Below are 14,682 nucleotides of genomic sequence, written 5' to 3' on the forward strand. Positions count from 1 at the left end.
AGTGTCCTCTTGTTCGCGCCTCAGTTCGTGCTCCCGAATTAAGTGCTGGTTCCGAGTAAAAGGAGATTCTGGGCTCAAAGCTATTGGTGAGTAAGGAATCGCAAGCTTTGACCCCCACCACTATCCCGAATTCTGCGACATCTAACAAGAAAGAAAAAGGGTGAGGGCCAAGCGAACAAGAAATAAAGAGATAAATAATACCTAAGCTCGAATGATCGAGGCTACAAGGCAAGCTCGATCCAAAGGATGAGGCCAATCTCAGAGCGTGTATTCCACCGAAAGGAAGGAAGGTGGATATGTTATGGGAAATCCCAAAATATCAGGGGAAAAAGGTGGCGGTTATTAAAAAGGTGATATTTTTGGGAATCGTGCATTCTTTAAACAACCCTGATTTTGTACCAGATATCTTGGTGTGCAAGATATGTACTCTGAAATTTGAAAACCCAGAGAAGGAACTATATTTGAACCTTTTTACACAAGAACTGGGTTTGAATCTAATGTCTATCAGTCGAAGCATCCTAGTACTTGAAACTAATGAATGGATCAAAAATAAATCCTAGTGCCCACGGTGCAACAGAAGCGTAAACATAGAAAAAAAAGAAAAAAAATATAACGCAAAGAAGCCATGAACAGAAAACTTACACAATGCGATCGGCGGAAACAGAGAAATGGATGATTGTATGAGCGGTTGCAAGTGCGATCTCACTGAGTCAAAAAGTCCAACGTGGATTTCTCTTCTCAGCTTGGAGAACATGTAAGAAGTGGGCAAGGAGGTTTCTGGTTTTTTCTTTCCTTTTTTCTCTCTGATGAACGTGAAAATAAAAGAGGAAGAAGACGACTGTGGGATTATTTATAAGCCCGTGGGAATACAAAGGGTTGGATTAATCTGGGCCATTGGCCAGATTCCGTATCAGATTAAGTGGCTAGGAACCCGTGAGGTGATAGTACCCAAAAGGATGGCAAGCAGATAGACGTGGGCAGGTTTCCAAGGTACTCAAGTACATTGAGTGAGCAATACCCAACTGACGTGTGTCCACACTTGAGTGTGTTTGATGGAATGGTTCCCGAATGAAGTAGTTCAAAAGTTTCCTTCTCATAGGATTCGAACTAATACTTTTGAGGGGGGAAAATGTTACACCCAGATTTCGAGACCTGAGATTGTGACCTCGAAAGCTGGACTCGTCAAGTGTGAGCTCGAGATATATAAAACACATGTTCGTGGTCCAGACGTCAAACCCTCGAAGCAAGACGGCAACCTCGAAGACATGTAACCTCGAAATTATTTCTAAGCTCGAAAGAACATAGCATCGGGATATATTTGTTGTCGAGTGTCTTCGGATCAAGTAGCTCGAGCTTAAAGAGTACAAGCTCGAAATGTAACAACCTCGATGGTGTCTATATGCTCCGAGCGGGTCTTGGAATAAGGCGGCTAGTTCGTAACTTATCCGTAAACCTTGACTGACATGATGCTGGTTGCTGAACTTTAAGATTTGATGAGTCATCTGATGTAACGCGTTCCATACGTTTAAAGATATTTATTGTTGTAACATCCCAACATTAAAGGGATATTAACAAGTCTGTTACCCGTTTCCTAGTCTTCAGGGGACGTTTCCTTGTATATAGGAGTTACAGTATTTAATATCATTATTTTAATTAATAAGCATAAGTATCTTCCCGAAATATGTGGGAATGAACTCTGAGAACTCTCTATAAATAGAGAGTTCATGAACATTTGTAAAGGACAGATCTTCTGATATCTTGGGAGAAACTCTGGAGAATTCATCTCCGAAGGATTTCCAGAAAACTCCAAGTCTTAATGAAATAGACTCGTGGACTAGGCAGAGTTAACGACTGAACCACGTAAAATTCTTGTTGTTCTACCATATTATTCATCTGCGCCATAGTTCCTATTGTTTAATTGCTCTACATTTTAAGTTGACGAAAAACGGTGTCAACAGGCCTACCTGTCTGCCACGACCGGTGTTGTTTTGAGAAATTCACTGTAAATGGTTAATTTTGTCGCTTAGGTCGACTGTATGGAAACTTTTGAGTTGTAATAAATTTTGAAACAGTATTTTGGGATCCCAAATGTATAGCTTTTATGGTTTTAATGAATGTCCAAGTCTTTTATAATTAATGTTGTCAAATGAGTTTTTATTTCAATTTAATCACACTTTTCAACCTACAACCTCAATTAACGAGCTAATGACACATTTATAAATCACAGGGTAACGACTCTAAAATAGAAGGGTGTTACATCAAGCATCGCAAAGTACGCCCGCTGCGTCATCTGCTGCTTCCTGTGTTGGCGATCATGTTGAGGATCAGTTCCTGCCTGATATAGACATTGTCACTAATGTCCTTGGGCACCGCTCGCGCTACAAGAAAGGTTTTGGGGCTGCCTAGGCTCAAGGAAATTGGCAGGGTAGAGGGCAGAACCTTCATCCTTATCACAAATGGCTGAGCAAGTGCCACCTCCAATGGAGGCAATAATGAAGGAAAAGCGTAGGCTTAAGAATCGTTAGCGACATCAACAACACTTGCTCAGTGCTTTGGTGAAGCATATGAGCACTATGGTTCATGATTTTACTATGGACTTGGAATCAGAAGATGACGATGACAACAGTGCAACTAACGGGGGCGAGTATGAGGATGCCAGTCTGTAATGCCCTAAATTCCAGGGACCGTTATGGTGTGCCTTGTAAATAGTGCTAAGCTCGCTAATCGAGTCATTTGGGCAAAATTATGTAACTAAGTATGATTAGCAGTTTAGGGATTAAAATTTTTGGTTAAGATATAACATTTCATTAGAACGTTTACTGTATATATTGGGATCCTAAAAATATAATTTAAAGGTCTATTACAAGAAAATATTTACAACAGGCTGATCTAAGCGGCAAAATAGGGTTTGATCCTAGTTCCTCTTTCAACCCTCGGTCGTGGCGGTTGAGCAACCGCATATGTACACGTCGTCACCTAAGCTCTCTAACTCAAGGATGATCCAGCTTTCTTTTGCCTTTACCTGCACCACATAGCACCCGTGAGCCGAAGCCCAGCAAGAAAACTCAACATGCTCATGAACAGTAATAACATGTCATCGAATCATAATGTGCATGCCTAGCAATAATAGCTTCCATCATGCATGCAAATAAGTTCAAATAAATGATTATGGGGTCCTGCATCTGAATAGAAGACTAATGAGTCATTCTCTGAGGACCTGCTTCTTGAATAGATGACTAATAAGTCGATCTCAGAGTGTGTGACTAATGAGTCACACCCTGCATAGGTGACTAGTGAGTCACACTCTGTATAGATGACTAATAAGTCATACCCTGTGTAGATGACTAATGAGTCCATCTCTGTCTAGGTGACTAATGAGTCACACTCTGTATGGGTGACTTATAAGCCACACTCTGTATAGATGACTAATAAGTCTATCTCTATGTGGATGACTAATGAGTCATACCCTGTATAGGTGACTAATAAGCCACACTCTGTATAGATGACTAATAAGTCTATCTCTATGTGGATGACTAATGAGTCATACCCTGATAGGTGACTAATGAGTCACACTCTGTAGGTCCCATACCCTCCTAGCCATGTGACATGTAGGCCACCTTAGCCATTCTGGCTCTGACTCTAATTAACTAGCCCATAGACTAGACAAGCGCTTATAAGTTTCATCGACCTTAAGGTCGGTCTGGCATTAATGCTCATTTGAGTCATTCAATGCAGATGTCGATTAGATCTAATCTTTTATCAGCTTGTGTTAAACACGCTAAGGTCGTACTTGACTTATAAGTCAATCCCATGTGACCAGTGCTTAATACCACTGCCGAACTTGACTAATGAGTCACAACTTCACAGTTGATACTGACACCATTGCCAATCCTTGACTAATAAGTTAGTGCTTCCTCATTTAGGTAATACAAACAAACATATATCATATGTAAAATATTCAAATATAAGGCATTTGGCATGCTCGCTCAATAATCAAAAGCATAATTATGATCATGCACAATTACAGAGACTCAAGCTCTGATCAATCTCATAATCAATATTCATAGCATGCCCTAATCACATGTTTCTCGTGCATCACATGCATCACATTTAATCACTTGACATGCCTCAACAATAACCATGCATGTCACATTTAACCATCCAACATGCATCAAGAATAACCATGCATGTCATATATACATAGGGAGTAGTTTTCTTACTTCTGATTCGAGCGAGAATTAATATAAGAACGACCCTTGAGAACGATCAACCTTTAAGCCTTTAGCGGTCACCTAGTCATAACCAAATATGGGACACCATCAATAAAATAAACATCAAAGGTTACCAAACCAAGATCTAGCCTTCGGGACATCAATCCCCACTAATCCAGGTAGTAGGAACAATCCCGAGGCCTAAAACCAAGTTCCCGGGGCCAAAACACTCAAACGGGCTCAAACCTGTCCAAGGGCTGTGGCCCTAACACCTTGGGTCGCGGCCCCCAGCCACTCCAGGAGCAAGGTCCGCGGCGCCCAGCAAGGCCAAAACTTCCCCATCTGCTTCTTCGAGCTAGGGCCACGGCACCCAAGAACAGGGTCGCAGCCCCCAACCTAGAACCAGCCATAAACTCGTTTTCCATCATCCCAAACACCCCCAAAAACATACCTAAACACTTCCAAATCATCAAATCAAAGTTCCCAAGCTTCCCAATGATCCAAAACCATCAAATCCCAAGGCTCAAACGAACCAAAAACTCAACGATTCACAAAGTCCAATTCTAAGCTTAAAAACTTAAAACTTAAAACTTGAATTACCTCCAATTGAGTTGTTTCCAACTAAATCATTTGGCTAATAAGCTTCTAATCTTCCCTAGGATCACTATGCCTCGATCCTCGCTTGAATCCAACTCCTAGAACTCGAGATTTCTTCGAAAATGCTTCAAACGGTAAAATGAACTATTGGGAAGAGAAAGAGAGGTTTTCTAACGTACGGTTCTATCTAACAAGCTACTTCAAGCTTAAGTAACCTCAAATAAAACCTAGTGCTCGGGGTCCCGAAAATACCCCCGGGGACATTATAGTCAAAACTCCCAGAATTTCCTCCTGATCTCAATAACTCCCAATTTATCATAAAATAACATCCTCATAACTCAATATCCCAATAAAAGACCGCCGTTATGACAAAACCGCTAATCAATAATATAAGACCGTCTCATGCCGAATAGCTCGAATATATCTCCATAATAATGAAATCTGATTTACAAATCACAATATGCACCCAAATATACAAATATGCCCTCAATGGGCCAAATTACCGAAACACCCTAATAATCAAATGTGGACCCACATGCATGCATATAACATCATATTATAATATAATTTACATAAACATGCATATTATCAGTTAATGACATAACTAAACAATTATGGCCCTCCCGACCTACTAATCCAGCAATTAAACCGCATTAGGGATTTCGGGGCATTACACAGTCAACATTTATAGAGTACTTTTTTTTTATTTCAAGATTATATTATTAGAGACAATGTACAAGGGAATAGTTTTAATTTAGCACCATGGACTACTTTTTTCATGTTTATTACATTAGTGGACACAATTAACTAATTAATAGTTTTAATTTAATTAATTTAGTACAAATGAACTCTTAGTTTAATTTTAAACAATTAATCCATTAATTTAATTTAATATAAATAATATTTTTTAAAATTAAAATTATTAAATAATAATTTTTTTTAATTTAATAAAATTAAAAATTAAAAAGTTAATATTACTTTTTCCAACGCAAAATTGTACCGAAAAAAACTAAGTAGGTAAAAAACATCAACTTTTGCCGACGCAATATCACACCGAAAAAGGTTTAACTTTTGTCAGCCCAAAATCATGCCAAAAAAAGTGATGATTTTTGTCGGCGTAATACTACTCCAATAAAAGTGTTTTCTCCTATTCCATGAAAAAAAAAAATCGGCGTGTCTTACCTTTGTCGGCACAAATCATGACTTTTACCTTCATAAAATGCGCCACCAAAAGTCATATTTTTTGTAGTGTATAATTTTCTGCATGACGTTCTATGGTAATAATGAAAGGGGTGCATTATTTCGTCACCCTCTATCGTATATAATCACTCAATAATTTCTAACAATTTATTATACAAGTGTACTGCAATATTATAGTACTGTTACAAAGGTACTTGTACTAGACCAGTGCTAGTACTTTCCATTAACTAGTACAAAACCAACTCTTTGTCTATATAAACACAAGTGATTTCCTGCCCGATCCCAGGGGTCCTCTCTAGATATCCTCGTTTTCGCCTCTCAAGTTGGTATTCTCATTTTCATTAGCTTTTACATATTTATTGATCGCTCTATTATACAATTATATACATCTATATTTAAATTCCTAATTCATGTTCATGTTCATGTGCATTAGCTTTTACATATTGATATTCTACATATATTTACATCTATATATATATTCGTAATTCATATGCTATCTGTTTTTTCTGTCTATATTCTACACAATTTACATATGCCAATACTGCACAAGGATATCATTATCAGTCAAACGAGATGTTATACAGATTCTAATAGGTAATTTCTGACTAAAGAGTTAGGATTTAGATTAGTGTTCGTTTTTCTCTTCTTATACACACTTTTTCTTTGTTGACAAAACTGCTTGTATAGTTATGACTATTAACATTTTTATTTCACTATTTTCAGTTGCCAATATAGAACGACTAAAACTCATCAATTGTGTTTGATTTGGTACATAGAGTAACGTAATCAAATATATAATATATATAATAATATATATATATAGAGAGAGAGAGAGAGATCCGGACTCATATATTTACGTCATAAACATAAGATTATGTTCGAAGAAAACAACTTCATAAATTGAAACGCAAAACAATAATTAATTAATTTCAAGAGAGAGTACGTAGTGAACTCTCTCTAATTATTCAAAGCTAAACAATATTAATGCACACATTAATAATTGGTATACACCGTCCAATCACAAACACATGTGTACACATTCATAGACTCCAATTTCCAAAACAAGGAATCAAAACACGCCACGTGTTTTTCTTCTCAAGACGAGCCCAAAAAACGTAGTACCTTAACTTGAGATAGAATCGTCCTCATATTAAGATATTTTTTCAGGTATCGAACTCAATTTTGATGCTTCCAATGGAGACTTGTCCAACACCAAGCTTAGGAACCAAAGTGACCACCACATGCTCATCATCTTCAGCATCCAAATCTTCCAACAAGTCAGTTATTCCCAACGTAAGACAAGTCTTGAGCTTCGAATGGCCCTTGTGCTTATGTGGCACGCTGACGTAGCTCCCGGCGAACTCACTCTTGTCCGGTCCACTAGGCAAGTCATCTTCATCGTTGATGTAAACATCGAACTTGATTGGCACATTTCTATCGAACTCAATCCCATCAATCACCAAAATCTCATCAGCGTCCTCCTTCTCCTTCTTGCTCCTCTTCGACTTCTTAGGCCTAGCCACCAATATCTTCACCGTCTTGTCCAACGTCACCGGGAAACTCAACGTGGTCTGAAACTCATTCCCCGCAGCCTGAGCCATCGGCACACCAACGCGTCCCAATGCTCTCTTGACTCGGCTGAGCGGCGATCTTCGCGGTGTTGGGCGAGTGTTCATCCATGGAATATCCACCTTTTGATACTCGTACCCGAGTTTTCTACTGTCAACACAATCTCGAACCTTGACACGAACGAGCTGAGCGTTTTCGTCGTAGAAGAGGAAAGCAGCGTCGAGCCAGTCCCGGTCGGTGAAGTCTTGTCTTCTGCCACCCAAAGTTTTCCACACACTCCACATTCGGTCAACGTTGGAATGGTGAGCATAGAATATTGGGTCTCTGCCAGCCGAGTAGAAGTTCCCCATGTTCTCAAAATTTGGCTGAGTTTGGTCACCAGTCCAAATGTGAACCGGGCCGTGGGGGATGTTCTCGAGCGAGCCAGCACCGGGGTCGGTGGGGTCTCCAGCTCGATAAGGCGAGCCCATGAAGAGCCTAGGGCTTCGGCCATTGGAGACCATTTGACGGTACATGATGGTGAGGTTGCTAGAGATCTGAGCATCGCCGGGGGTTGGCACGTCCACGCCGTTGTAATCAAGGTCCATTATTGTCGGTGGCTGGTGAAGTTTGCTTCTCAAAGGGTCGTAGAGTGAGGAGCTCGGGTTTGCGTAAATGGACGGTAATTGCATTCCGGCTTGCGCGTCCCAGTTCCAGAATGGCATAGCAAAAGTTGGGTCACCAATGAGTTTACCCAAGATTCTTTCGTAGAAATACAAGTACCAACGGTGAAAAGGAAAGAACAACCATGAGTTGTGAACTTGGATATCAAGATTCGGGAACCCCACTTGCTCGTACGCGCCGTCGCAGTAGGCGCAGTGAATGTTGGCTTGTTGTCGAAAGCTTCTCGGATCATCGTCCGGGAGAGCCCTCATGAGCTCGACAGCTTTGGTGAACTTATCCAAGTAAGCTTTATCGACTGCGTGAGCCGCCGGTCTGATTCGAATCTTTCCCGGTTCAGGAAGCTTATAATCTATCATCGACGACGTGAATGGAGGGCAGCAGTTGACCGGGTCGGCTCCGGCCGGTAAGTCTGCCGGGCCACATTTGGAAATATCCGGCGGGGCAATGGGGTCGGCGAAGGCAAAATGGTCGCCGCCGTGAAGCCCCGCCATGCCGTAGAGGCCGCCGAGGCCAAGGAGAACGTTTCTCCTATTAGGGTTTTGTTCATTGCTGTTGTTGTTGGTACTAGCTTTGCATGAAAATTTACGTGAAAATCTTGATGTGTTTTTGTTATGAATACGTGGGTTTTTGATGATATGATAATTTTTGTGAAGGAAAGGAGATGAGGAAGAGGTGGCAATGCCGGCGGCGGCGGTGGTGGTGGAGAGAGAAGCCATGGCTGGCTCTTGATTAAGAATTTATTTTTATCAGTAATGATCGATTAGAGTACGTACTTTTGAATTAGGATGAAGGTTAGTGAGTAAGGCTGCTTTTATTTTATAATGGTAAGTGCTTTGAACCTTCTTCCTATTAGTGATTTGTCTTACACGTTAGCTCCCCCCCAAAAAAATTGACTAAAAAAATAATGACTATATACTCGATCACGTGGTGGATTTTGATGATATGATTAATTAATAAGAATTTCAAATTTTTAAGCAATATGGTCTTAGGAATTTGTGAGCGTTAGGTATATTTTGTGTACTTAATAATACAACTAGGTATAAATATGTATATATATTATTGGTTAGGTATATATCTATATAGTTGATATGACATTCAACTAAAAATATATTGGCCATTCGATTTATTAAAAAGTCATTAAATAATTGTATATGTACATATATGTAATATGTTAATGTGACTTTTAGCGACAATAAAAAGAATTTACAAGTTGTTACTAATATATAAATTGAGTCACAACTAATTATAATTATAAAATTTGCTAATTTTGATCACACAATAAATTATATTTTTTGTGACTAATTTTTTCAGCTGTGGATTTTTTAGCAATAATACTGACATTCTAATTATAAATTTTTTCTTTATTGTATAAAATGTATTGTGATTAAAAATAAGATTTTTTTAGTGGCAATACACAGGACCAATTTCAAGCTACTTAATTTATAATGTACTAGTTTAGTGAAAATTAATATCTATATTCGGTTATTTATATAGTCTTATACGTTTATTTTAATATTTATTTATAAAATTGTAAAAATTAGGTTTTGTAATTAATTATTTCTTAATTAAGAGAATTAGATTGCACGTTATGGTTGGAAAATCCTCTTGACAAAAAGGTAACTTAAATGTGAATAATGAATAAATTAATCAATGACAGGAAGTCGTCTTACATTTTTCTAGCTAGTTGGGGTTAGTGCCATGAACGAGTCTCTTTGTTATTGTCTTTTACTAATTTTCAACGAATGGATTAGTTATACCAAATCAATAAGTTTAATATATTATCAAAAAGACCAAATAAATCTTAGTGTATAGCTTAGCTAGCACCATTTGAACCCCAAAAAACGATAATATTAATAAGAGGAAATTACATGAAATATGATATTTTTTTTAAAACTTTGATAAATATGGCATTTTTTGTCCCTTATGTTTTGTATGGCATAATTTATTTATTTACATTTTTATGGGATTTTTTTCCCATATTTTTGTAATTTTATAAAAATATACCTTATAATTTCAATATTTTTTTTTAATTATAGGATATTTTTATTACTATATTTTTTTAATCATATTTAAGTTAATAATATATATATACACATATATATACAATTAATCCTATACATTAAACCATATAATTTTTTCCATTATATATACATATATTATTGCTATTATTATTTTTATATGTATATACATATATATAAGATTATAAAATAGTACACATTTATATATATATATATATGGATGTATTATTATTGTTATTATATTAATTTTATATATACATTCAAATATGAGGTGATGAGAATGACTTTCACTAATTGTGGTGATGATGATGATGATGATGATGTCTAGGTTATGTCATTATACATATGTATGTTTTAGATTATTGTTGAAGATGTACATCATTTAATTTCATTTTAAATAATAATTGATTACCACTATAAAAATAAATTTAGATTTTTTAGTAATGTGGCAGTAACTGGTTACTACTATCAATTTTAACTGTCATGGCAAGTCCTCGAGTGAATTGTAACTTGTTACTGACAGATTTGGAAGAAGAAAAAAACAAATCAGAATACATCCAGTAAAGAAGAAGAAGAAGAAGAAGAAGAAGAAGAAGAAGGTAACCGGTTACCCCTATTGAAATAACTGATTGATAACTAGTTACTGAGCCAAACCTAAAAGAAAAAAAACTCAGAAAATAAAAAATTAATCTGAGAAGTAGTAGAAGAAGAAGAAGAAGGTGGTAAATGGTTACCCCTATCAAAATAACAATTAATTAGTAACTAGTTACTTAGCCAAATCTTTAAAACAAAAGAAACAACTACATCTGAAAAACAAAATCAGATATAAAAATAACCAAGAAGAAGAAGATCGAAGAAGATAACTGGTTACTTAGGTAGTTTTATAAAGAAAATCAAATCTGAAAAATAAAATCAGATTTAAAAATAACACATGAAGAAAGAGATTAAATAAGGTAATGGTTACAACTAGAACCACAAAATAACTCAAATCTGAAAAATAAAATAAAATCGTGACAGTAACTGGTTACTTAAACCAGATCTAAAAAACAAAATCAGATTTAAAAACAAGCATGAAAAAGGAAATTAAATAAGGTAACCAGTTACAGCTAAGTCTACAAAAAACTCAGATCTGAAAACAAAACAGAATCATGAGAGTAACTGGTTACTTAGACAGATTTAGAAAAAAAAAACCAGATTTGTAAAAGAAAACCAGATCTGAAAAGAAAAGAAAAAAAAGATCTAAAACAACAAAGAAGACGTAGAAGAACATAAAAAAGAAGAAGAAGAAGAAGAAGAAGAAGAAGAAGAAGAAGAAGAAGAACGCGAAAACAAAGAAGAATGCGAAGAGGAATACGAATCGGAGATGGCGTCGGCGGTGACCGGAGATACGTCGTCCATTTGCCGGTGTGAGATAGCTCCTATTGTTGTGAGAGAAAACGGTTGGCTGCCATGGTTGGCTGCCATTGTTGTGAGAAAAATGGAGTAAGTGAGGAATACGTGAGGGATGGAGAGAAAGAGGAGAGATGGAGAGAAAGAGTGTATTTTTTTATGGTATTTTGTTCATAGTATTTTGTGGGATTCCCATATTTTAAACTTTTTTTTGTTGGAATTACCATATTTTGTGGCATAACATTAATGCCCATAAATATAGAAAGTAGTTTGTTTTTTCCCATATTTTTGTAAAGTTCTCTATTAATAATGTGAATTTAATACTACTTGTTAATATAAATTTAGGGGCCCTTGGCAAAATGGCCTCTTTTGATAGTGCAATTTGCACTATGGCCTAGTTTCAATAGTTTTTAGCTAAATGACCTCTTTTATTAATGAACTTTTTATATTACCCATTTTACCCTTAAAATAAAATAATAATAAATTAAAACAAAAACCCTAATAATAACTATCATTTTCTTCCTCTCACCCATCCACAACCACCCATAATAATCCCCCCCACCACCACCACCACCACCGCCCCCTACCGCCGGCGAACACTGTTCATCACCGGCTGCCACAATTTCTCCACAAATCCAACCACCACTCATTCAAAAGGTTGGTTTATAAAGCTTTTTTTATTTTTATAAAATATGAGATTTTTTATATTGTTTTTGTAGATTTAAAATGCAAAATGATTGTTTTAGTATGTTGAAAGTATAAGTAAGGATTTAGGTTTATTTCTGGAGTTTTATGGAGGTTAAAGCTTGAAAATCTGAAAAAATTAATGGTGGTTTCGGTTATTTTCGAGATAGAAAAACCCAGAATTTTTGGACAGCTTGTCTAATTTTTCGACAAGGAGTCTAAATTTTAGACCAGTTGTCTAAATGTTAGACCAGTTGTCGTATTTTTTCGACCACCTGTCTAAAATTTCGACCACCTGTCTAAATTTTAGATCACCTGTCTAAAATTTAGACGGGTTGTCGAATTATCAGACAGGTTGTCGAATTTCTAGATTTTTCAACTTGATTTTCATTTTTTTATATAACTTTTTAATCAAAGTAATATCAATAATTTATATTTGTTTATTGTTTTATTATTTTTCAGATGTCTTTCAAAAATATTGTAATATTATGTGATGGAATGTGGAAAAAGAATGAGGACTCGTGGAAATGGATTTCAAATGGCTCACGATCAAGATCAAGTTTGGTACAAACTAACCTAACTTATGAGGAGTTAGTTGAACATATTTATGAAGTTACAGAAATCGATCGCAACCTCTTCGATATAGAATTAACTTACAAGATAACAACAATGGTGGAGATTGAACCAATTGCAATAAAAAATAGTAGAGACATTGTTAGTTTCTTTACATGGCAAGAGCGCGATTTGGTTCCGTTATGTGTGGGTTTGATCAAGAAGATGGAAAATATGCTCATTAAGGATAAACTTGTTACTAATATTGATTCTACTACAAATATTGATTCTATTGCAAACATTTCTACTGATGATGCTGGTTTAAACGATGATAACAATGTTGATTTAGATGATGACGATGATGACAACGACAACGACAACGACAACGACAACGACAACGATGATGATGATGATGATGATGATGATGATGATGATGATGATGATGATGATGATGATGATGATGAGGGGGAAAGAAACAATATTGATGATGGTTTTGTTGAGGTAAATTTGAATGTCCCATGTCTTGAAAATAGAACTTTTGATGATTCCTTTGATGATGCATACATATGTAATGTTCCTGATGCTAGTTCTGCACCTCACACTCTTGAAGATAACCATTTACCACTTCCTCGTGTATCCCCTAGTGATCATTGTAATGAAAGAAGTCATGTTAGTAGTACACCAAGCTCAAATGCAACAAGTATTGATGAAGATGTTTTTTGTGTTGGTCAATATTTTGTGGATAAGAAAGAGTTGAAGATGAAAGTACACATGCTTGCTATACGACGAAACTTTGAATTCAAAGTGAAAAAATCAAATAAGAAATTAGTGGTTTTGGTTTGTGTTGACCCCAATTGTAAATGGAGAATTCGTGCGACAAAGACATGTGCAACAGGTTTGTTTGTTATTCGCAAGCATTGTAATGAACACACTTGTTCTTTAGAAATGCGACAAAATCATCATCGGCAAGCAACTTGTTCTATTATTGCAGAGCACTTGAAAGCGAGATATGAAGGTGTGAAAAAAGGTCCAAATCCAGCACAAATAGTTAATGAGATGAACAAGAATCTTGGTGTAAAGTGTAGTTATTGGAAGGCATGGAAGGCAAGAAAGTGCGCACATGAACTTATAAGGGGTTCAGCGGCAAACAGTTATCCAAAACACCCCTCTTACTTGTACATGGTCCAAAAGTCTAATCCTGGTACGTACACTAGATTAATTGTTGATGAAGAACGGAAATTCAAATATTTATTTTTGTCTTTGGGAGTATCCATTAGAGGTTTTCGTTACATGAGAAAAGTTATATCTATTAATGGAACTCATTTGAAAAACCAATTTGGAGGAACTTTACTCATTGCAACTGCACAAGATGGAAATTTTCAAATTTATCCTCTTGCTTTTGGTATTGTTGATTCTGAGAATGATGCATCTTGGAATTGGTTTTTGACATGCTTACGAGATCAAGTGCCTGGTACTACTGATTTATTGTTTATATCTGATAGACACAAAAGCATTATAAAGGGAGTTCGAAATGTATATAAAAATGCTTACCATGGAGCTTGTATGTGGCATCTTGGACAAAATATAAAGACAAAATTTAGTGGTAAAGGTTTGAAAAAGTTGTTTGAGAAGACGACAAAAGCGTACAGAGTTTCAGAGTTCACAAAGTTATTTGCTGAGATTTCTACAAAAAAAACCAAGTCTGGCAACATACCTGAAGAATGCATCTTTTGAAAGCTGGTCCAGATGTCATTTCCATGGTAATCGATATAACATCATGACCACCAACAATTCTGAGT

The 14,682-nt window shown here is 36.3% G+C and overlaps 2 protein-coding genes across 2 annotated transcripts; one reads left to right on the forward strand and one right to left on the reverse strand.

Moving 5' to 3' along the window:
* Positions 1-6,791: 6,791 nt before the first annotated feature.
* On the reverse strand, positions 6,792-9,016 carry LOC133800835 (polyphenol oxidase, chloroplastic-like). The gene has a single exon (XM_062238899.1). It carries the CDS (start codon positions 8,954-8,956, stop codon positions 7,172-7,174), a length of 1,785 nt encoding a protein of 594 aa, XP_062094883.1. The 5' UTR covers positions 8,957-9,016; the 3' UTR covers positions 6,792-7,171.
* A 2,605-nt stretch (positions 9,017-11,621) lies between these two features.
* LOC133799381 (uncharacterized) lies at positions 11,622-14,617 on the forward strand. Its single transcript, XM_062237402.1, has 2 exons — positions 11,622-11,740; positions 13,417-14,617. The coding sequence occupies exons 1-2, from the start codon at positions 11,622-11,624 to the stop codon at positions 14,615-14,617; spliced, it is 1,320 nt and encodes a 439-aa protein (XP_062093386.1).
* Positions 14,618-14,682: the final 65 nt, after the last annotated feature.

Source organism: Humulus lupulus, chromosome 9 (assembly GCF_963169125.1).
Source record: "Humulus lupulus chromosome 9, drHumLupu1.1, whole genome shotgun sequence".
Lineage (NCBI taxonomy): Eukaryota > Viridiplantae > Streptophyta > Magnoliopsida > Rosales > Cannabaceae > Humulus > Humulus lupulus.